Source organism: Salminus brasiliensis, chromosome 17 (assembly GCF_030463535.1).
Source record: "Salminus brasiliensis chromosome 17, fSalBra1.hap2, whole genome shotgun sequence".
Classification (NCBI taxonomy): domain Eukaryota; kingdom Metazoa; phylum Chordata; class Actinopteri; order Characiformes; family Bryconidae; genus Salminus; species Salminus brasiliensis.
The window spans coordinates 4,341,025-4,366,728 of NC_132894.1; the positions used below are offsets into that span (position 1 = coordinate 4,341,025).

General features: G+C 42.6%; 1 protein-coding gene across 2 annotated transcripts; it reads left to right on the forward strand.

Annotated features, from left to right (window-relative positions):
- The first annotated feature begins 5,011 nt into the window (after window positions 1–5,011).
- On the forward strand, window positions 5,012–25,565 carry cers4a (ceramide synthase 4a). Of its 2 annotated transcripts, XM_072660465.1 has the most exons (11): window positions 5,012–5,383; window positions 6,462–6,641; window positions 8,606–8,723; window positions 10,888–11,006; window positions 11,894–11,951; window positions 12,643–12,693; window positions 15,121–15,213; window positions 16,858–16,986; window positions 19,142–19,248; window positions 20,789–20,945; window positions 21,120–25,565. In XM_072660465.1, the coding sequence occupies exons 1-11, from the start codon at window positions 5,376–5,378 to the stop codon at window positions 21,324–21,326; spliced, it is 1,227 nt and encodes a 408-aa protein (XP_072516566.1). In that variant the 5' UTR covers window positions 5,012–5,375; the 3' UTR covers window positions 21,327–25,565. The 2 variants fall into 2 exon arrangements, with proteins under 2 accessions (XP_072516566.1, XP_072516567.1); XM_072660466.1 differs by lacking the exons at window positions 10,888–11,006; window positions 11,894–11,951.
- The last annotated feature ends 139 nt before the right edge of the window (window positions 25,566–25,704 follow it).

A 25,704-nucleotide genomic window follows, 5' to 3' on the forward strand; every position in this document is an offset into this window, starting at 1 on the left:
GCTGTGAGTGGTGGGTATGTGTGTATGTGCTGGGGTCTGCTGTTGGGGTTTAACCGTCTCCTGCCAAAAAGAACAGGAAGAGAAATAACAGTGGGTGGAGGGGCGTTTGGCGGTGACAGCAGCAGTGGGTAAAACAAACTAGATGTTTCTCCCTCTGTGAGCTCACGGGCTCCCCAGAAATGCTTCATTTCCAGCATGGAATAGTGGAGCCATTGTGCTGGAAGTCTGACGTTGAGGCCAGCTGTCTGGCAAAGAGAAGCAGGACACGGCCTGCTTTAGGGTGCACATACATTGGTGGGTGGGTGCACATGCTGGTCCCAGGCTATTTTACAAATACGTAATTACCACGGCACTGATCTCCAATCTCAGAGCTTACAGCTTCTGTTTGGCCAGAAAAACGAGTATCACACTGTCTTACTCTGGAGCTACAAAGCTAATGTAGCAAAGCCAGCCATCCATTAACATTGTGAAAACTGAGAGCCCTAATCATCATTTGCAGATTTCTGACTGTGTGACACACTGTTAACTATTAAAATGAGAAGATAGCTGCTACTGCTGTTTTTAGCAATGCTAATGAACGTTAGCCCATGTTTATAGATAACTGTGTGTCGAACAGTGTCATAAGCTCATAAGCGAGTCTATTTAAGATTACTTAACACCTCAACACAGTTTGCTGGTAAGATTCACGTAGATACTATATATTAGCTGGTAACAAGCTGGTAGACTAGCATGGCCAGCAAACCCAGCTAGTTGACCAGCATAACCAGCAAGATCAAGCTGGTCAACCAGCATGACTAGAATCAAATGCAACATACACTATGCTGGTTAAGAGCTGGTTATCAGCTAGCTTACCAGCATGGGGCATGTTCTCGTCTGGATGTCCAGCTTTTCAACCAGCTTGGCCATCAAAGACCAGCTTAGACCATCTGAAACCAGCTACCAGCAAAGGCTGGTCTTCAGCTGTTTCAGCAGGGTTCTCAGTTGAATTGGGAATGTTTGGGCAGGAAAATCATGAAACTATGGTGAACTAAGTAAGGCCCTCCAGAACTGGAGCTGGACACCTCCGCTAAACTCAAGTGACCTCAGGATAGAAGAATAGTGCAAAAAGCCTAAAGGATACAAACTCCCTGCACACTGTCTATCTCCGTTGTTTATAGCTTTTGTTGATGCTAATATTGTAGCACTACTTTCCCCCCAAGGAATTAATCTCAGTTTCATCGCAGTATGACCTCAGAAAATGAGCTACAGCCAAAGAAAGATCATTCAAGTTGACTAATCATGTGCTCCTCATTTCAGTGCCAGTAAGTCCCTATGGAGTGGGTGACAGCCAAGTCAAAGGCTGTTCCCTCAGCCCAGCACTTTCCAGCCCATCAGATTTATATGGCAGACAGTGATTGGCTCTGGAGCGAGACATTTCCCTTAAGGGAACTGACCGTATGTTTGGATACAGTGACTTCCCCCTCAGCCATCCATCAGCACCGACTGCTGCACTGACTCACTGTGTTTTATACTGAGTCTCGGCCTCATGAGGCACCAGATACTGACATTGGTCAAACATCTGAGCAGATCTGAAGACCCAGGCAGACTGGGCTGGGTATTCCTTTGTCTTTTGTGACGTTTCTGTGACAGTATGTAAATACACCACTGAATGTAGCTTTCACTACAGTGATGCATCTCTTTCTGGCCTTGTGTTTTGCATATTCCTTTTTATTCCAATTTTGCTTCCAAAAGTTTGTGGACACACCTTCTAGTGAATGCGTTCAGCTACTTTAAGGACTGCCAATAGAGTAGGACTCTGGAGGTCTGAAGCAGATAAATATGAACTTATTGGCACCATGCATAAAGCCAGGCGAGGACTAGAGGGGTATAAAGCCTCCCAGCATTGAACTGTGGAGCAGTGAAAGAACTGTGTTCTCTGGAATGATGATCCAGTTCTTTTGGGATGAGTTGGGGAGCTGGGGATAAGGTGGAGATGGTGATAATCCAACATCGTGACCAAAATCTAGTAGAAAGCCTTTTTCCATGGACAGAAGAGACAGTTACTCCAACAAAAGCAGGATCAACTCTTTTTAATGTCCTTGATTCCAGAAGAACCAGGGCATGAGCAAGTGTCCCATTACTTTTGTCCAAACAGTGTATGTAGTTTTATGCACCGAATTGAGTTGTACTGTATATTTTCATGTTTACATGTCATTAATAATGACATGTGCACAGTATAGATGAATGTTTACCATAGGACAAATACGAATAACAGGGTTTTCCATGATATGGGCCCCTAAATTTGGCACCAGTGGTGCGATGCATACGTCCAAAGGCCAGATTCAGTTAGATTTCGAGCTCACATGCTTGAGTTCACTGCAAGTTCATTTTCTGAGCTGAATAAAAATGACACAGCTAAATTCTAAGAGGTAAAAGGTGAAAGACATACACTGCAGGAAAACTGACCTGAAAATCCACTACTGTCAAATACTCTCATAATAATGAAGGGCTCCCTGTTTCTGAACACATCTCGTGATCATCATCTGACTGACGTTCTCCAATGGAAAGGGCAATGCGTGTGAGTACTATGGAGGCTATAAGTCATCACAGTGTTATCTCACACAGTGATCTGAGTGAAACACACGTTGCACTACTGTCTACCCCTCGCGTGTCCCCTGTACTGACTTCAACTTGCTGGCTGGAAACGAAATCACACAGAACCTAGAATGTCTTCTGATGCCCGTGGTAAAACAGTGAGGAAGGTTTTGCTGCTCTGGCTCCTTCAGACTCACCCCTCGCATACATATTAGGCCTGATCCTTCAGCAGTTAATGGGGAAATTCGTTTATAGCATTATTTGCTCCAGGAAATGGGCTCCAAAAGATACCAGAGGCAATGATTCCTATGTCTCACATTATAATAACTGTGTTCAATCATGATGAATGAAATAACAAGCAAGAGAGCGAATAGACAGACCTACAATTAGTAACAACTGAGATTGAAATGAATGGTGCTAATCTAGGTCAAAACTCAAGGTCAAGAGGACAAAACCTACCTGTATGTAATGCTGATTTCTGCTAGATCTTGCTGTTGGATTCTAATACTATGTTAGCACTAAGCTAATGTCAGTGCATTTCTAGGCCATTCTAGCTTCAACACAAGCAGTACAAGTTTGTCATTATCCAGTATGTCTTAGTTTTCACCCAGTGTGTCTTAGTCATTGTCCCATATCTCTTTTTCATTTTCCAGTAAGCCTTAGTCATTAACTAGTATGTCATGGCATTTATACTGCATGTTTCAGAAATTATCCAGTATGTCTTATATCATTATCATTAACAGTATGTTTTGTGTCGTATGTGTCTTATTGATTACCCAATATGTCTTAGTCATTATCCAGTATGTCTTATATCATTATCCAGTATGTCTTATATCATTATCCAGTATGTCTTAATCATTATCCTGTATGTCTTAGTCATTATTCAGTATGTCTTAGTCATTATCCAGTATGTCTTAGTCATTATTCAGTATGTCTTAGTCATTATCCAGTATGTCTTAGTCATTATCCAGTATGTCTTAGTCATTATTCAGTATGTCTTAGTCATTATCCAGTATGTCTTAGTCATTATCCAGTATGTCTTAGTCATTATTCAGTATGTCTTAGTCATTATTCAGTATGTCTTAGTCATTATTCAGTATGTTTTAGACATTATCCAGTATGTTTTAGTGATTACCCAGTATCTTTTGTGTCTTAGTCATTGTCTCATATCTCTAACTCATTATCCTGTATGTCATAGTCATTATCCAGTATGGTATTTCAGTCCCAGTGTCTTCCCAGTGTCAATCCCAGTCTTATGCTTTATCCAGAATGTTTCATTATGCATTTAAAAATACCATTAACACAACAATAAAGGCAGAAACACCTCTGCTGTTTAGGTGTGACAGACATGTCAGATACTTCTGACTTGCTTAACATGTTCCTCACTTTATCTAATCATCTCAGTGTGAGCTCTTCCTCTGACTGAACTTCATTTTTTCCAACTGATCTTCATCTGGTGCAGCAATGCAACACGCGCAAACACACGCAGTAGGTAATGTGCCACCGTCCACCTCCTGGTTTAGAGGTATCCTATCCTGTCCTATCCTATCCTATCAGCAAAGGAACCAAAGCTTAAGCTCCAGAATGACAAGCGCTGGTTCATGCTGGTCTGGTGCTGGTATGGGGCCAGCTGACCAGCGGATCAGCGTTCAAAACACAACAGATGCTGGTTTATGCTGGTTTAGTCACTGCTAGCTTAGTTTACACATGGTGAGTGACTTGCTAAAAGGAGACTATGGTCATAATTAGGATTTAAACCAGATTTTCTTTGCTTAGTAATAGGAATTGGCATAATGGTCCACACTGAAGACCTCTAGTACCACTGTGGGACGCCTTCAGATCACATTAGATCTAAGTCATAAGTCACTGGTTAAACCATTTGGATCATTTACACTGGAATATCAAGCATACAAAATGCAAAATACCATCACTGACCATTTTTATGGCATTTTAGCTGACGCTCTTATCCAGAGCGACTTACAAGGTGACTTGTATTACAGAGGTGGGCCAATGTAGTGTTAGGAGTCTTGCCCAAGGACTCTTATTGGTGTAGCGAAGCATAGTCACCCAGACTGGGAATCAAACCCTGGTCTCCCACATGGTGTTGTTATAACGCGGTGGTGTTATCTGTTGCGCCACACCAACCACCGTTGCGCCACACCAACCACCACCACCATTGACCATCAGTCTTCATTATGTAACTACCTGGAGCCAAGAACAGCCTTTAATGGTTTTCATGTTTTTCCAAAAATAAATAGTATTAGCTCTATATTTTTACTCTAGCTGGGTAATATGACTGTACTCATTTGCCCTATAGTAGAGTCACTATAGGTCTCTGTACTTTTGTCACCTCTGGAACTACCTTCCCCCATACAGGCCTGAGCATGTGCAGTAAACATCCGCTAGAGGGCGCCAACTCCCACCCACCCCCAGCGCCAATACAGCGCCTTCACTGCGAGCGCAGCGGCTTTCAGCTGCTAACACGCGAACACCGCCTTTATTCCACCGTTCTTTCGGATTTTAATGGACATTTAATCGATTTCTACTATTTTTAACCCCAAAGGATCAAGTCTGGGGTCCGTGCGGGAATCGTGCGCTGCCTGTGTGTGTATTTGAGAGCGCGCGCGCGCGTGTGTGTGTGTGTGTGTGTGTGTGTGTGTTGTGAATAGCGGCTCTCGTTATTATTCGTGTTTTATATTTCACTCATAATGAAAATCTGGGACTCATAAAGGAGATCAGACCACAAGACTGCGACTCACAGCCCCTGCGTCATCACCACCATCATCCCCACCACCATAGTTATGGACAGGTAACTGAAATCGATAACCAATACCTAATCGATCATTTGCATTTGATGATATTGGCTTAGACGTCTTGCAGTATTGCATGTTTACATGTGTTGCTCATGAGTTTATGTACGGTGTGTTTTTTTTTTTTTTTGGGGGGGGGGGTGCTTGAGGCCCCTTTTCTTTCTAATTGACCAATAATCGATATTGCAGTCTGATCACTGATCAGCTTACCCATCGATACTAGAGCATCATGCTGCTTTCATGGCCGTGCCTCTGCCATCTGCCCTCGTTGGCTGGTGAGAGCCAGTGTCTGCCATCCTGCTGTGGGATAAATCAGAGGGAATCACTGGCTTGGGGAGAATGTGGTGGGGTGTTGGTGGTGGTCTGGCTGGTAATGGAGACTGGAGGCCCTTATTGGCTTCCCTCTGGCTGGGGGTTGGCGATATGACAGAACTGTAATATCACGATAATATCACGATAATTGTAGACTTTTTGTAGAATTTTAAGGTACTGAATTATGGGGATCCCCTCTAAAAATAGCTTCCTAATGGAAATGTATTCCTTATCTGGGATGTCATTATTTTGACATACTAATTAAATATGTCAAACATTAATTATGAATTTCCAGTTATTATAAGAAGAAAATAGCTTTACCAGCATCACCAAGCAGGTGAACCAGCATCACCAAGCTGGTCAACCAGCATCACCAGCATCACCAAGCTGGTCAACCAGCATCACCAGCATCACCAAGCTGGTTGACCAGCATTACCAGCATCACCAAGCTGGTTGACCAGCATTACCAGCATTGCCAAGCTGGTCAACCAGCATCATCAAGCTGGTCAACCAGCATGATCAGCATCACCAAGCTGTTCAACCAACATTACCAGCATCCCAAAGTTGGTTTGGCTCAGGGTTTGAGCCGCTGTGTTGACGGCTCCCACTTTGGCCCCCAAACCTGCAGTGTTGGAAGGTCTTAGATTTCTCCTTATTTATAAATATCAACCACAGTATTAATCTTTAAGCAGGCGGTGATTAAGATCACACACACTCACACACACACACACACACACACACACATACTCTTTCTCTGTGTTTTAGGATGGAGCAGCTGCTGAACCAGTGGCTGTGGAAGGAGCACTATTGGCTTCCCTCTGGAAGGTCATGGCAGGACGTCGGGGACGACGCGATTGAGGGTGCCCGTCGTCCACTTCCTCGCGACCTACTCCTCAGCCTTCCCTTGGCTCTGGGCTTCATCGCTGTCCGATTCGTTTTCGAAAGGTCAGTGAACCAGTGGTTTCTGGTCCTGAAGTTACCCTGAATTGCATGTTTTAGCGTCCATCTGCTTCAAAACCAGGGGTGGCCAGTTTATCAGAAACTCTGTAGGCTTGTTATATTTGACCATGGTATTTATTTCCCTCTACCCAGGTATTTTTTGGTGTAGTGGATCCCGTGATCTCCTGTAGCTCTACCTTACTAGTGCACAGTTAGAGACTGTGGGCCATCTGTTGATGCACAATGTGTGTGTATGTGTGTGTGTTAGCCATCTTTGTGTCCTTCATCAGTGGTCATTTTCCTTTTGGCTGGATGTGAGGAACTCCAGGGTCTAAAGACACTGGCCCACCAGCCTTTCCATGGTCCCTTTGCATTGATGGATGAGGTAGATGGGGGCTGAACGTGATGAACTGTGCAGCAGCAGATGGCCTACACCTAACTGTACACCTGCAATGTGGACATATGGCCGGTGTTTCTGATAAAATGGCCAATAAGTGGGGATCCTAAGTAAGAAATAAAGAGAAAATGTCATTGGGTTTTAACTGGGAGTCAGGTTTTACTCCCAGGTGGGCACGGTGCCATGTACGGCTGGGTGCTACCAAGTACGCAAATGACCTGCGCAGGTCTAGTCTGGTCTTCGTCTTCTCTGATTGGCTGATTGGATCTGTGGGTGATATGGCAACCCAGCATTGACAGCAGCAGTCAAACGTTTGGACACATTTGGTTGAATGTGTGCTCATCATCATCCTAAAAGTATTTGATGCAAATGCGAGGGGGACATATTGTTTGTTTTTCCAGAAAAAGAGGACACTTGGGACACACAGGTATCCACCGTAGTTAGGATGCCGGGATGCCATGGCTGGGGGGATGGGTCAAGTAGGCCTAAGTTCAAAACCAATAAATATTAGCCTATATTAATTATATTAATAGCCTATATGATCTAACCCTTTCCCTTATATTTCAACGTATAACGTAGGCTTACTCTAGCCGTGGCATCCTAACTACAGTCGATAACTGTGGTCTTATTCATTTCCTACATTGCCAATGAAACTGGAGGTGTCACTACAAACAGCCTTATCTCCGGAACCTCCTCACCTACTCTCACCTGATTAAGCCTCTTGAATTACTTACTCACACGCATGCAAGCTCTCACACATACACACACACAAGCACACAGGAATGCATTAAAACCTTATTGTATGATTATACATACACTAAATGGACAAAAGTATTGGGACACCTGCTCATTCATTGTTATTTTGGGTATTTAAAATAATAATAATAATAAGAGTTGATGCTGCTTTTGTTGGAGTAACTGTCTCTGCTGTCCAGGGTCCAAGTTTTTTTCAGATTTTGAAGGACTATTGCTGTGAGGATTTGATTGCATTTAGCAACAAGCGTGTTTGTGAGGTCAGGATGTCCCCAACTTCCCAACTCATCCCAAAAGTATTGTATGGAGCACCATCTATCACTCCAGAGAATTCTGGGGGGTCATTAGTAGACATGGTGCCAGTAGTTTCAGAGTCCTATTCTATTGGCAGTACTTCTCTACAAAGAGTAGATTAGCTGTGTGTGTGTCAGCAATGGGTGCAAAATAAAGTAGCTCAATGCATTCGTTAGAAGGGATGTCCACAAACATTTGGACATGTAGTGTATGTTATATGTAATGTTATATCCCATAGTATGTATATTATGTATGTAACAATAACCCTTAACCTTAGTTGGTAGCCCTGTCAGCTACACACACACACACACACACACACACACACACACACAAACCTCCTCAGCCAATGAATTGGACGCAGCAGTGGCCGTATCAGTTTTAAACAAAGCTGTCTGGCCAGATGTCAGCCACAGGACAGATGAGAAAGTGTTAGGTGTTGCCAGCCACAGTACCAGAGGGTGTGTCAGAGTACTGAGTCATACACTCGTTCAGGAAGGGCGCCTTAACGCCAATACCTCTTTTTCAGGGCTGTGGCTCTGCCTCTCAGCCGGGCACTGGGAGTGTTTGACAGGATGCGTGTTCGAGTTCCACCTCACCCCAAACTGGAGGCCTTTTACCTGCAGAAAAAGAAACACTTCTCACAGGTCTGTGGAGGATAATCCAATAATCACACAATCACACCTGGTTCTAGAGCCGTTACCCTGATAAATAAATGATAATATCAGATACACTATATAGACAAAAGTATTGGGACACCTGCCCATTCATTGTTTTTATCTGAAATCAAGGGTAGTAAAAAAAAAAAAGAGTGTATCCTGCTTTTGCTGGAGTAACTGTCTCTACTGTCCAGGGGAGAAGGTACTCTACTACATTTTGGAGGAGCATTGCTGTGAGGATCTGATTGCATTCAGCGACAAGAGCCTTTAGAGATGTCAGGATGTTGAATGATCACCACCCCACCTCATCATCCCCAACTCAACCTCCCAAAAGTAACTCCATAGAACACAGTTCTTCCACTGCTCCACAGCTCAATGCTGGGGGGCTTTATACCCCTCTAGCCCACACCTGGCATTAGGCAGCATAGGTTCATGCCTATCTACTCCAGAGAGTCCTATTCTATTGGCAGTACTTCTCTACAGGGACTAGACGAGCTGTGTGTGTGTGTGTACATTTGCCCCCTTAGGAAGGTCAGATCTCTTCTACTGTAATTGCAAACTTTGCACATTGCCACTAATATAGTTTGTCAGCCCTGGGGGGCCCCCTGCTGGCCTGGTGCCACACGATGACTCTGGGCGGAGCTTGGAAATGAACTTCTTGGGAAAACGGAGCCAGTGTAAGGTTTTTCTGCTTTATAAGTGCTCCAGTATTTGGAAGGTCTCTGCGCAGTAGAGGGAACTCTATCTCTATGTTGTCATAAATTGAGGCAGAGTTACAGACGCAGCAGAACTGATGTTTCAACCTCTAGGGGGCGCACTAGCCAAGTTTGGGGCAGTGAAAATGTCATTTATCGACATAAAGTGGATTATGTTGGACAAATCTCTTGTTTGAACAAAATACTACCTGGATTATGTCTGAAGTTTATAAATATTGATGATTTTAAATGGACTCTTTACGCTTTAAATAGTGTAGGGTTTACATTCAGACGCCTGCAGGACCCTAAACCAAATGAACTGCTATTGAAACTTCGCTAAGACGCCAAAACCCAGGGGACAATTTCCCCCACAGTGTTGTGGGTGTTTAACCTAAACCATATTTTAGTTATAGTTATGTTGACAGGTATTAATTAATCAATCCTTCATTAAAAGAAAAGCAGGTGTGCTGGTGGATTTGAGCAATCCTATGTGATGGCTAGGGGCATTGAATCACAGAGAGAACCGGCTTGCTCTGTATTTACGCCCTTTTCAGTTATAAATACTGGAATGGATCTCCTTCAAATTCCCTTGGAAAAGCCCCACCCTTGGAGCAACCTGCCTGACTCAAGCACAGGCTTGTGGAGACTCCATGTGCGCGGTGTTAGTTTGCATTACAGTAAACCGGCATTACCTCACTTATTTATCAGCTGTTTTTGTCCTCACTATGGAACAAGGACACCTGTCTTCGGTTCTTGCGCTACACTGTGTTGTAGAGGAACAGTCTTTGTTCTGGCAGTTTCCTCGATCATTTGCAAACCTCACATTTTCATTTTATGTTTGATTATGCCTCAAAGGCTTCGCAGCGACGGCCCAGAGGAATCCTAATATTTGTTCTATGTTTAGCGTGTTGACCTAGGCTACGGCTACAGTCAAATCACCAAATTTCTGAAAACAATCAGAGGAAAGAAACTCAAATGTCTTTTGCTTCAGCCCACTGATCATGGGGCTCATTTAAGCAGAGATATCCCAGCCCGGCCCGGTCCTGTGAGGCTCATTAGACCATAGGCCAACTGAGGAAGCACCACTCTCTGAATAAGTGCTGCTCCGGGTCCATTATTAGCATCACACTCTTAAAAACACAAAGATGGCTTTGAGCTATGCTGTAGAAGACAGCTTCTGAGTCAGTAAAGGACCATGTGTACATTATATATATATATATATATATATATATATATATATATATATTATTTTTTTTAATCCAAAGGTATAGTGTCCCAATACTTTTGTCCAGATAGCGTCTATACACTAATACACCTGTTCATTTTTTGTTTCTTCTGAAATCAGGGGTCTTAAAAGCATTTAGTAGAGTACCTGTCTCTGCTGTCCAAGGAAGGCCTACTACTAGATTTTGGAGGAGCATTGCTGTGAGGATTTGATTGCATTCTTCTCTGCGCAGGGTGATCTCCTGAGTCTAGAGAAGCATAGCGGCTTCACAGCCCGACAGATCCACCTCTGGCTCCGCCTGCGCCGCAACCAGGACAAGCCCAGCAACAGCAAAAAGTTCTGCGAGGCTTCGTGAGCACACTCTGTTTTTCTCCACATGCTCGCTCAGTTGAGAGTTGGTGGATCGATATATCAGCACTGTTGATACTTCCAATCATGACATTTCAGTTTTCTCAATATCATCACTCTCAAGCAAAAACCTTGTAGTTTTACATTTGCGCGGTTCACGTTTTGACATAATGTGAATCTGCCAGTTGTTCTTTACATGAATCATGAACGGACCAATTGAAATGCTCCAAAAAAAAACTTTTTACATTGACTTCCATTAAAAGTTAAGAAGGCTTTAATGGAACATCTGTAAAGTTGCTGTATTGGAGATGCATTTTTCATTTTGCATGACAGTGATAATACGTTGACATACACTATAAGGACAGAAGTATTTGGACACACTTCCTAATCATTGAATTCAGGTGTTTCATTTAGCCACAGGTATATAAAATCAAGCCCCTAGCCCTGCAGTCTGCCTTTCCACACATTACTGAAAGAGTGGGAGGTTCTAAAGAGCTCACTGAACTCCAGCGTGGTTCTGTATGTAATAGGAGACACCGCTGCACCAACAACAACAACAAGTCAGCTGGTGAAATTTAGACCTTCCCTCCTAGATCTTTCTCCATCAGCTGTGAGTGGTATTATTATTATTGAACAGTGGAAGCGTTTAGGAGGAACAGTTCACAGAGGGCAGCTCAGTGTCCACCGAGTGTCCGATCAGGTAAAGTTACAGAGCCGGGTCAGGGCCGAGTGCTAAGCTCAGCTGACTCAATAACTGCAGAGCTCCAGATCTGCTGCTGCTGTTAGAGCTTAGAGCAAAGGGGGACATCATAAAAAGCTCCTGTAGGTATAATGTGGGGGTGTCCGAATACACTGAGGTGTTCACACAGGTCCTCTCTCTCTCTTCTCAGGTGGAGGTTTCTGTTCTACCTCATCGCCTTCGCTGCTGGACTCGCCTCCCTGATTGACGTGAGTGTTTGAGACACTGTCCACTGCCCCTGTCCTCAGTTCTCAACTGGGAAAGGATATCAATCATACCATCCTGAAAGATACACCCTCTCGTCCTAAATGGAGTTGATCTGCTGAGGCCTTCCTCTTTAGTTTTGCTTTAAACCCATAACTGCCACACGCACAGCTTTTCTAGTCCCTGGAACCCTATGAACCTTATGGCACCATGCTGTCGAAGGCCAGACGTGGACTAGAGAGGTATATAGCCCCCCAGCATTGAGCTGTGGAGCAGTAGAAGAACTGTGTTCCCTGGGATAATGGATGGTGGTGCTCCATCCAATACTTTTGGGACGAGTTTGGGAGCTGGGGATGAGGTGGGTGGTGATCATCCAACAATCCTGACGTCACTAATGCTCTTGACACTATATGCAGTCAAACCCCACAGCAGCTCTCCTCCAAAATCTAGTAGAAAGTCTTCTTCTTCCCTGCACAGTAGAGACAGTTACTCCAACAAAAGCAGGATACACTCTTTTTTAATACCCTTGTTGTCCCAATACTTTTGTCCATAAAGTGTATTCGATCAACACATTTACAGACGAAAGGGAGGCAATTGAAAAACTCAACTGTGTAAATGTGAAACATATGTACACCCTGCCATTTCTTAATGTAGCCTGTCCTGCTAACCCCACCCCCCAACCCCCCTCTCACACAGACGCCCTGGTTTTGGGATCACAGGGAGTGCTGGCGAGGACACCCCAGACAGGTGAGTTGCACAGAGTGGACACACTGCCAGACAATGCCAGAAAACTTGATGTCAGGGTGCTTTTCTCTGTAAGCTCGCCAATCACAGTAGGATCCAATCCAGTATTTCCCCATCAAAAGTTTGGGGACACTATTTTTAAATATCATCATTTTGCACTAATGATGCATTTGCACTAAAGATAAAAACACTGAAAAAAGAACTGTCCTAGCCTAGAAATAAAGCCAAGTCAACCCATTGTATCCCTTGTTGTGATGTCTGCCCTAATCAGCTGTCATACATCTGTTTCAAACACATATTGGACCAAAACAGAATCAGTACATTCTGTCGAATCAGTATTGAGGCAAAAGCTGCTCGTCATGTCAAGCTAGACACTTTGATGGACACAAAGCCGAGCTGAAAACACCTAAAGCATCAGAGCTGCTCTATGCCAGCGTATTACAGATGGCCTGAGGGACTCTTTCTGTTCCTTGATTGTGTTTTAACAGCCAAATAACAGAGAGCCTGCCAACACTTTCTCTAAGAAGGAGGATGTGAATTTTAGGGAGTGATGCAGTCCGTAAACATCCCGCTATTGTGTTGATCGCTTTACTCTTTTTTTTTTTTTTTTTTGGAATGTTAACATTTCAGCCAGGAAATGACATCAAAACACACCCCAAAAAAGTTCGTCCCACCCTCTACCAGCTCCAGTGCTTTGGCTGAACTTTCATAGGTGTGTTTCATGCTGACTGGTGGACTAAGGCTGCACTGTACACTGCCATAACATTAGCACCACCTATCTAATATTGAGTATGTCCCCTCATGGAGAAGGTGCCACCACAACAGATCTGACTATTGGAGACATGAGACTCCACAAGACCTCAGAAGGTGTCCGGTGGCAATAGCTGGCACCAAGATATTAGCAGCAGATCTCCTGTAAGTCCTGTAAGTTGTGAGGTGGGGCCTCCATGAGCATTAGTGAGCCTCAGTAGCTCATGATCCTGTTGTCGGTTCACTGGTTGTCCTTTCTTGGAGCACTTCTGGTAGGTAGTGATCACTGCACCCTACAAGACCTGCCTGATGATTTGGAGATGTTCTGACCCAGTTGTCTAGAACATCACTGTTTGGTCCTTATCAGAGTGTCTCAGATTTGTTAGCTTGACCATGCAATAGCGATGTTGAAGAAGGATGAAATATGGACATTGTTTTTTCTGATCATTTCTGTGGGTGTTCCAGGAACTGTAAATAAATGTAGTCCAAAAAATGCATACTTCTATAACAGAGGCTGGTTCTTGAGTGCATGTGCAAGATTGGACTTCTTTACTGTCTGGAACCGAGTCTTTCTGGAGCATATTACCTTTTATACTGAGCAGGGGTGCTGTAATGGGGCAGAGAAGTCCGATTCTAGACTGACAGGGGCAATAAAAATGTCTTAATTGAGTATTTTGGCAGAATTGTTAGGGTTGTGGGGCCTAGTGTAATATATTCTCATAGGTCCCAAGATCCCTGGCAGGGCCCCTGATACTGAAGAGTGTTTCTCTGTCTTTTTTCCTCTCTCTGTCATTCTCTAGAACTGAATGAGTTTTTTCCGAGCAGGTTGGGAATTGTAGTATGTGCAATTTTACTGTGTAATTTCCCTGATTTTACCACTGATACCCTGGTCACTGTAAAAGACTGTGACAATTAGATTCATTCTGGATTGAAATTACACACAATTATGTCTCTCAGACTGTCTGTCAATGCTACACATTGCAGATTCATACCGGATTCCTACCAGACTTATTACTGTCAGACTGTAAAACAAACTACACCTTGCAAATTCATAGTGGATTCAAATCAATCCACAATAATTACAGTCTGACTGTAAATCGTGGAGTGGTTTTAATTAGTATGAATTAAAATGATTATGTAAATACACTGCAGATTCTTACACCACAATTATTATTGTCAGACTGTGAAGGTTGGACACATTGCAGACTCTGGATGAAAGTCAGAATCAGAACTCTGGAATAGTGAATTTAGTTAATTTCTGACTGTAAAAAACACATTTGGCAGATTCATACTGGATGAAAATGACTCAATATTTTTCACTGTTTGACTGTAAAAACTACATACTGCAGATTCATACTGGAATAAAATCCCTCCACAATCATTACTGTTTGGCTGTAAATACTTCATACCCTGCAGATTCATACTGGATAAGAATTACTCAACGATTATTACTATAAGACTGTAAAACATTCTGTAAAATTGTGTAAAAAGTAAAATCACTCCACAGTAAATACAGTCAGTCTGCAAAACACTCATGCCAATTCATACTGGATTAAAGCCACTGATTTTGACAGTAATTACAGCTCTCCAGTGCAAAACAAGAGAGTTTTGACTTCTCTGTGTTTAACCAAGTCTTTCTCTTTCACTTTCTCTTAATGCGTATTGTCCTCTTTTTTGCAGCCTATGACTGAGGCCCAATACTGGTACTACCTCCTGGAGCTCAGTTTCTACTGGTCACTGCTGTTCTGCGTCTCTGTCGACGTCAAACGCAAAGTGAGCTTTTAAACCTCTTCCATACACACAGACAATACACCCTGGAGAACGCTGGATCAGACCAGTCAAACTGAAGAAAGCACTGGTTTAAATGATCTGATTGAAACATGCACCTCATTTCCTCATGAATAAAAGGTAACAGTAACAAAATCGAACTTCACAAGTGGGTAAAGTGTCCCCAGACTTCTGTCAGGCTGTGTGCTGAATGTGCTGGAGACACACAGGTGCTGCAGTTTCCCTTCATTGGTGAACGAGGAATTTCCGGAAGGAAGTTCAAATGAAATGAACCTCAGGAGAGGAAACATTTTCATCAGATTAGCAGTGCTGCCCTGTGGGCCCTAATTAATCACTCTGCACACACACACACACACACACACACACACACACCATATCATCCTTGGTATTATGGAGGCTGGTGGCTGGCATGTGTTAAGAGAATCTGCTCCTGGGACCAGTAAGAACTTAATATTTAGCTCACACATTTGTCTAATGACCTAACCAGGGTGGGTTCACCTGGAGCAGCTGGTGGGATCAAATCTACCACCTTTTGAACTAAAACGTGGGAAAAGTTCACCTTGTCTGTATTGTTAAGTAGATACTAGAGTAATTATTAGTAGGTACTGACTGAATCATAGTGAATTTTGAATAATTCATAGTGAATACTGAATCATTCATAGAGGATACTGAATAATTCATAGTAGTTAATGAATCATTCAGATGGGATACTGAATAATTCATAGTGGATACTAACAAATTCATACTAATTACTAAATCATTCAGATCAGATACCAAATAATTTAAAGAGGATTCTGAATAATTCATATTAGACACTGAATAAATCATAGTGGTTACTTCATGAATAATTTATTGTAGATACTGAGAAATTCATACCAGTTACTAAATCATTCACAGAAGATACTGAATCATTGAGAGGGGGTACTGAACAATTCATGGTAGTTAATGAATAAATGAGAGGGGATACTGAATAATTCATAGGGGATACCAACTAATTCATAGGGGATGCTGAATAATTCATAGTGGTTACTTACTGAATAAATAATTGTAGATACTGAATAATTAATAGAGAATCTTGAATAATTCATAGTGGATACTGAATAACTCATTGTAGATACTGAAAAATGCATAGCAGTTACTGAATCATGTACAGTAGATACTGATTCAATCATAGGGGATACTGAATAATTCATAGTAGTTAATAAATCATTAAATAATTCATAGGGGATACAAAATAATTCAGAGAGGATACAGAATAATTCATAGTAGTTAATAAATCATTCAGAGGGGATTCTGAAAAATGCATAGTGATTACTTACTGAATAATTAATTGTAGACACTGAATAATTAATAGAGAATGCTGAATAATTTATAGTAGATACTGAATAATTCATAGTGGTTACTTACTGAATAAATTGTAGTGGTTACTTATTGAATAATTCATTGTAGATACTAAAAAAAATCATATTAGTTACTGAATCATTTAGAGGGGATACTGAATAATTTGTAGCGGATACTGAAGAAATCATAGTAGTTGTTGAACAATTTTAATAGTGACTGAAAAATAAGTCTAAAAACCAGCCTTTAGATGAACAAATTTTACTGAACCGTCGAGTTTGTTGTGTGCAGGATTTTAAGGAGCAGATCGTTCACCACATCGCCACCATCTTCTTGATCGGCTTTTCCTACTGCGGCAACTACATTCGGGTGGGGACGATCGTGATGCTCGTGCATGACTCATCCGACTTCCTGCTGGAGGTAAAATCCAGATCATGTTCCGTCAGTTCTTGTGTGGAAGACCGGCTTTTCCACTCTCTCTGCCAGTGGCATGTTTCTAACAATTTGATGACACTGTGAAACTATGTGCTGGTGAAGGCTTTCTCTTTTGGCCTCTTCTGCCTTATTTTGGCATCTTTGGGAGCAAAAACAAGGTGATTTCTGCCTGACTTTTGCACACCTGTAGTTACTGGTGCAAAAGAAAAGATCTGCCCCACCTAAAACAACCCGCCCAAAGCTCCACCTACTTATAATGACTTATAATGACGGTCACTGGTCTTCTGTTTCACAGCTGTGTGATGGATACTAGAGTAACCCTCCTTTTGAAAAGCTGCATAATGGAAGCAGCCAATATAAATCTGCATGGCCCAGACTAGCATAATCTTCTTACCTATCCTACTGATGCCTTTAATCATCTTAACATAAAGCATGTAGTCGTTCTGCCTTGTTATCAGTGACGGCATCTTATGGCACGCCCTTGAGCCTTGGTTACTATCACACTGGTTACTGTGTCAAGGTGAAAGGGCTACAGATTTACTTGTTGATAAGCAGAACCTACCCTGAACAAAGTAATGCACTGTGTTGACTTGATGTACAGGTCATTTTCCCAATGAGAAAATATTTTCACTTTAGATTTTAGCTTTTTTGTAGATGCACTTTACACAGTGTCCATGTAAAGAACAAATTAAAGAACAAATAAAATTAAAATTATATATTAATTTATTTATGTTTTATTTTATTTTTATTTTTTCTACTTCTTTTGCAAAGCTACAATTTTGGAAATAATCATTGATTATTGCAAAGTGACAAAATTAAAACCATACATTTGTGTTTTATTGATATAAAGATGATTTGAATTATAATTCTATTTTTGACAATCCTGGTCGTATTAACCCCTTAATATAGAACAGCCCCACCTGCCACTAACACCACTACCTGCCAGTGAGCTACCACACCATGTGGGAGACCAGCATTCTCCACCAATAAGAGTCCTTGGGCATAACTCCTAACACTACATTGGCCCACCTCTTTAATATGAGCAACCTTGTAAGAGTGTCATGTAAATGAAGTTACTGAGTAACACACCTTAGTGTGTAATAAGCATTGGGGTGTTAAGGTGTTAGGACTGATTGAGCACATTTACTGTCATTTTCTCTTAAATTGTTCTAACTTGTGTTATTTTGATGTTTGATGACAGTTGGAAAATAACTTAATAATAACCGATAGGAGACCATGGAGAATAAGCGCTCAACTGTAATGTGTGTTAATTACCTGCAATTACACCACAGTAACTTCCGAACCCCCAAATTAATTTGTTTGGCTGGGAGAAGTTTTAGGAGTGCCAGTATTGATAATTGATAATGTTACTCTACCCGAAGCTCTTCAAGCAATACTCCACCACATGCACACGTAACCCAGCAATGATACCAGCACTTACCAAGTAAAAGACGGCCCACGTGAATTATAAACATATTAGCCAACCTATCTGCTGTTAGTGTTTTTACTGTATTGTATTTGTAATTTGTAATAAAATATTTGTAATAAAAATTGAAATTAAATACTTTCAATTAACCCACCTGTTAGTAACGCTCTTTAGCACTAGCAGTGCTCCCAATACTAGAGGGGTAAGGACTTAGGACGTCTCCTCCGATGCATTTGAAGCCAGCCACTGCCTCATTTCAAACTGTGGCCGATGCGGCATTTCCAGGCAGCCGACACACTCTGAGGAAAGTGCTGGGTACCCAACTCCACCATACCAGCTAGCAGATGCCTATGCTGGCCAATATCACATTTAGAGTGATGAGGGGACAGAGAGCGCCATCTACCCACCTGGAGACAGCACGGCCAATTGTGCTCTCCCAGACTCCGGCCGCTGATGTGCAAAGCGGCATGGCCTGGGATTCTTACTCACGACCCCCCGGGCTATAATGGTAGCGCTTGGGCTACTCCGACTGCTGGGCCAGTGTACAGATCTTCTACGACTGCAGCACATTAGTGCCAGTACCTCGTGTTCTAGCACTCCCACTCGTGTATTGTTTCTCAGTTATGTTAGATGTGATTCGATAAACATCTCTGCGTCCTGCACTGATGCTACCCCCTCTCCGACCTGCCATTTCTCTCTCTGTTGTCTTCACAGTCTGCTAAGATGTTTAACTACGCTGGCTGGAGGAAAACCTGCGACAGCTTGTTTGTTCTTTTCGCTGTGGTTTTCCTCGTAACCCGTCTCATCATCTTTCCATGCAGGTAAGCTGTGGTATAAATGTGCGAGGTGTTTTCAGGCTGAGCCATGGACCATGTGAAGGGGGCGTGACCGGTCTGGTTGTGGCCTGGCCAGTTTTCCTCAGCTAAACATTCTGTTGCATGAAAACAGAGATGCTACAAGAAGCAGAAAGGCCTACACTGAGCACACACCGCTTGTTTAGTCCCTGCAGAGGAGCACTGCCAATAAAATAGGAGTCTCTGGGGCAGTTAAACAGGGCTGGAGGGGAACTGTGTTCTCTGGAATGATTGTCCTCACTCTGAATGATGAACCTCACTTACGCTCTTGTCGCTGAATGCAATCAAATCCTCACAGCAGTGCTCCTCTAAAACCTAGTGGAAAACCTTCCCTGGACAGTAGAGATAGTTACTCCACCAAAAGCAGGATACACTCTTTTTAAAACCCTTGTTTTTTGAAGAAACAGTGAATGAGCAGGTGTCCCAATACTTTTGTCCGTTAAGTGTATTTGTGTATGTGTGCTTTGTTTTGGCCCTCAGCCCACCACAAACATTGCGCTCTGGTCCCCCAAGACAAACGGTTTGGGCAGCCCTGATTTATACAGCAGTCCCTGTCGACAGTACAAACAGCCTTTGTTTTTGATCGATTCTGAGAAATCTGGTTTGATAGAATATGAGATCAATTCTTTGAAGACTATAATAGCACGTTATTATTGTTTCCAACATTCCACAGCTGGTGCGGTTAGATTGCCACCTTGAGGCTGGTGCATGATAAGCCCCCACATTTCCTCAGCCATAAAGATGTGTCATTTTCAGCAGCGATCTGGCGTTGATTTTGGCAGCATTGCTTACATTCAGTCATGAGGATGTAGATTTAGGAGTCTTGCCCAGGAACTCTTATTGATACTCTTATTGGTCCTGAGTGGTATTGAACCCAAGCCTAGTAAATGCTGTACAGTGGTGTTACCCATTAATTTACCAAACAGCTCGCATTCACTGATAACATTAGGACCCCGTTTACACCTGGTCGCTTCATGTGACTAGTATCTGATAGGATTTTAGACACTTGGTAGGTTAGTCAGACTGAAATCCCATTGCTGTGTGGGACCAGCAATGAGAGTTCAGCCATGTTCAGCTCCTCCTCTGCTTCATTCTCTCTTCACTGGCTTCCTGAAGCTGCTGCCTGCCTGATTTAAACCCCTCACTCTGGTATACAAAGCCAAGAATGGACCAGCCAGCCCCTCCGTACTTGATGGCGATGGTCAAAAGCCGATCTGCAACAAGAGCCCTTCCAGCTTCAAGTACGGCTCGGTTTGACCCACCATCCTTTAAGATTCACGAAAGACCTGTCCTGGCACCAAAGTGATGGAAAGAACTTCCCCAGGGTGTCTGAACGGCAGAGTTGCTGCTGTCTTCAAACACAGACCCACCTCTTCCAAAAGTGTCCCAATACTTTTGTCCATATAGTGTACAGGGAAACTATAGGATATGGGCTCTTTGAGTACATAACATTACAAACAAACAGCCATGATCTGGATTCTGAGTTGTCTAATCCTTGTTCCTCCAGGGTGGTCTACTCAACTCTAGTGGAGTCGTTGGATTTCTTCGACCCGTTCCCGGGTTATTACCTCTGTAACACCGTGCTGCTGGTGCTGCAGGCGCTGCACATTTTCTGGGCGTACCTCATTCTCCGCATGGTCTACAAATTTGTCTTCTTGGGCAAAGTGAGGGGTTTACTCTCTTAACTCTTCCAGACATGTTATGAATTAATTTGTTAGTTTGTCTAATACTCACACACCTCTTTTAAAAGTGTAGTATCACAGAGTGTGTGTGTGTGTGTGTGTGTGTGTGTGTGGCACTACTAGTGAGTGACTTTTATTTTCTAACGTGATCCTCAGGTGGAACGTGACGAGAGGAGTGATGAAGAGAGCGAGGTGGAGGAGGAGGAAGAAGAAGAGGGGGCTGGAGTGGAGGAAGAAAGCTACTGGGAGTCGAGGAGAGGCCCCCTCAAATCCAACCCCGTCTCACTGGCCAACAACTGCGTCCTCAACAACCTGACCAATCAGAGGAGAAATATAAACAGCAGACTGCCCAAAGCCAGATAGTATCCCTCAGCCGACTGCTTTGTCTTAACTTTGAGTATGTCTGTGTAGGTTTACCATGTATGACAATGAAATGCACAGTCCGATCAGAATATTATGACCACCTGCCTAATAGTTGGATCACCCCCCTTGGATCAGAGCTAGCAGGACGTCATGGCATGGACTGTATTGGGTGATGGAAGGTGTTCGTTATAGAGGTTATCTGCTCCACTGAGTCACATCGATTTCTCTGTACCACTAGCCCGAGTCATCGTTCCCCTTTCTTCCCATCAGTGGCCCTTGGGACACCACTGTTATGCTGTTGGGAGGCAGTCAGTGGGCCCTATTTTAGCTGCCTTTAGGCAGATTGTCAAGTGTGCACCGTGCAGCTTGATTTAGGGCGTGAGTGTGTCTTTGCTTTTGTAACAACAGGAAAACACACAAAAGACATGTACTCAAGTCTCTTAATTAAGCATGGCTGTGTTTTGGGCGTAAAGTGCAACAATGAATGAAAGATAGCATTTACCAAGATGCTACCATCCTTCATCCGGTACCCAATTATCATGCCCTGTTGGACATCAGTCAAATGGCGTCCTTTGCCCATGATGATGTGTCTAAACTTAGAGGATCTTTGAATTATTAGCCTATTCAAACTAGCTGAGGTTATTTTTGGGTAAATAGCAAAGCACTTTTGTAAGTCGCTCTGGATAAGAGCGTCTGCTAAATGCCTTAAATGTAAATGCCATCTGTGACTGTGTCCCAGGTCGAGTTAATTCCAAACCAGGGGTGGTCATAATATTCTGATATGATCGTGTATATCATAACTGTCACACAAACACCTAGTATCTCCAGAACGGCAGCTTTACTGTAGAAAGAAAAAAAACCTACCGAACTATTAGTGGAAGTCAATGTAAAAAGAAGTAATTTCTATTGGTCCATTCATTGTGCAGTTTTGATACAATATACAGAAGAACTGCTAGATTCACATTATGCCAAAAAGTGAAAAAAGGAGGAAAATGGAGATATGTGGATTTTGCGTGACAGCGGCAATATTGCAGTATGTTTAACAAACCCTATAACATGCGCATGTGGGGCCTGTATGGGTATCCCAACTAGGAACCAGAAAGTTTTGTCTATGGGTTCCATGTTGGCCCGATATATGGCCATATATAGGCCCCAGGGTCAGGGATGGGACCAGGAGGGGTTTAACATGGGCCCGATCTGGGTTGTACACTGCATATTTGGAAAATAGATGGGACCCACGTGAGATTAGGGTGGGCTGTAATGATGGGGCCCGCTTGGGAAGCCCAACTGGATCCCAGTAACAACACATGTACAGTGAGCCCACCTGGATCCACCTAGCCCCACATGAGCATGCTGGCTGGGAATCTACATCACTACTGATAGTGTTTCAGAAGGCTTCCTCCACACCTTTTAAACCTGTGGACTAAGAAAGACAGGAGTCCGATTCAGTGGATTGAATCTCTTTAAGCCACGTTTAGTGTTCATCTTTAAAGGTACATGACAGTGCACTCTTTATTACTCTTTTTTTAGCAGTTCTAACCAGGACACATGTTTAGAAAGATGATAAAATATGGTTATGGCCACTTCGAATGAGCTAACTCTTCATAGACATAGTGTGCGTTACATTGCTTGGCAATCAAGGAAGGATTGGTGTTGATGTTAGCAAAAGTAATTTCACATTTACTGTGAAAAAAGTATTTTTCTCATGTAAAAATGGATTATAATATTTACTAAACAGATTTAATTTCTTAATATTTACTGTTCTAATGTAGAAAAGGCAGAAAATAATCAGATGGTTTGTCTTTTTCCTACGCAGAGTGGCTGCTTTCAATTCCTGTATTAATTCTGATATGGTTTAACGCATCTGTTGCTTTGGGCCTGGTTTGGATGTGTTTACATACAGGCGCGATGTGCAGAAAAAAGGCCAAGTGGCAATTTGGGAAGAGTGATAGTGCCCTCTAGTGATGGCCTAGAGCCCTCTTCTGCTTGTGTTTGCCACATCTCACTCTTAGGAAAACAGTTGCTGAGAATTACGGACTGCTTATGAGCCACCAAGCTTTGTACTGTGCAGGCATGCTTGCTTGGAATATTCTGGAGTGCCTGGATTGGCTGTGGATGGATTGACTTGAGTCTGAGTCAGAGACTGGTTGATTACCAAAGGACTTCTTCTTCATAAGCACATCACAAGCACTCGCTCTTAATCTTAATCCCCTTATCGGAATCTTTTTTTGGCCGTCGAACAGCCTAGGTATTGACCAGGTCCTTGTCAGAACAGAGATATTTAATCTAAAGGCGGTCTACCTGGAGAACGTTGGTTAGTAATAATATTTTTCAGAAATGAAAAGTGAATTCATTCATTTACACCAGCACTGCAGACTGATGTTAACTGGACAAAAACATAACAAGCAAAAATGACGAGCACAATGAGTAGATTCATTTTTTGTATGATGACTCAGCTGATTCCTGACCCCGTCCACCTGCTGCAGGAAGTACTCCAGAGTGGCCACAATAGGTGGAGTAGGCAGTGATGGATCAGATTTACCCTTAGTCCCTGATCTATGCTCTCATTGCAAACCTAAAAGGGTAGGTTAAGCCAAAAAAGAAAAAGAGAGAAAAAGATAGGGGCACAAAAGCCACCAACTCCAGTGTTCTGCAAAGCCTTTGTCTAAACCGTTGCTTTAAAAATTAGGCCTAGGTCTAATACAGGGTCTTAAACTAACAGGGACTGCATTCAGCCCATATTTTGATGGAGTTTGATAAGGTTCCTTGCATGTTTAACATGTTTTATGGTAAGAAACAGCCCACAGATGCAGAGTTTTCTATGCTTTGGGTTAATAGTTGCATATTTTGCTTAAACAGGAAAATTTACAGAAGAAGAAAAACACATTTTAATGCATCATAGGCTGAATTTTTAATTCTGAGTACATTTAGACCATCTTTGTTGGTTTATTCATCATGACTTCAGAATTTTCACAGTCCAAAAGTGAAAAATGACATACACTAAATGTACAAAAGTATTGGGACACCTACTCATTCATCGTTCCTTCTGAAATCAAGGGTATTAAAAATGAGTTACTCCTGCTTTTGTTGGAGTAATTGTCTCTACTGTCCAGGGAGGAAGAAGGCCTTCTACTAGATTTTGGAGGAGCATTGCTGTGATGACTTGATTGCATTCAGCGCCAAGAGCGCTAGTGAGGTCAGGATGTTGGAGGATGGTCACCACCCCACCTCATCATCCCCAACTTCCTAACCCATCCCAAACGTATTGGATGGAACTCCACCATCCATACTGGGGGGCTTTACACCCCTCTAGCCCACACCTGGCATTAGGCAGCATTGTGCCAATAGGTTCATGATGTTTATCTGCTCCAGAGAGAGTCCTATTCTTTCGGCCATACTTCTCTACAGATACTAGACAAGCTGTGTGTGTGTGTGTGTGTGTGTGTGTGTGCATTTGCACATTTGTGTCAACTGAAAGAGTGCAACTGAAAGTAGCTGGATGCACTGATTAGAAGGGGTGTCCTTAAATATTTGGACATACAGTGTAAAGGGATTACTTTAACTATAATTACCAAGTAATTTACATTTGAAAGGTTGCTTGTATAACAGTCCACCTAAACTCAAATAGTGCACTTTGCACTATTTGAAAGGCATTGAGTAGTACTTACTCAGCTCAGCTGTGTGTGTAATTTCTTCATATGAATGAAATAGATCAACACAGTCCACTTACTTTTGCCAGTTTCTCTGTTACTGTGTGGAAATTCAGTCTTTGTACTGCAGGCCTTCTTTGGCTTGCCTGATGTCGTTTTGCACTGAAGTTATTACTGAGCCTTCTGCCTGTGAGCCTCACTCACATCCATACCACTGTCTTACACTGCAGGGCCATGTATGTATGAAACTTTTTAGAGCACAGTGATGAGCTAGTTGATCCTGGATCATCATTGTCTGAGATGCTTGATGTACGTGTGCCCTTCTTCTTAAAGGAATTCAATTTTATTTATTTGCTTCTGTGAAAATGAGTCATGCTCTTTTAGGAGGGGGTTATTCAGCTCAAGCTCATTGTCAGTGCATTTACTATTAATAGTACTGACCCTAACTTGCAGTGATGCGAGACCAGGCATTTATAGTTAGGTATATTGAAGATCATGCATGGCTGTAGTTGTGACACTGTGTCACATAAACTTCAGGCCTATTCTGTCTATTCAGATTAACATAAATAAATACAAACATGACAAAATATCCTCACCAGTGTCTACGTTCTTTCTAAAATTACCAGAAAGTGTAAAAATGTGTACATGGCGAAGACCTTTTGCATGTTTAATCAAAAATAGGGAAAACAAGCTTGCTCAAGACCATTGCAAAAGACCATTGTCCACGT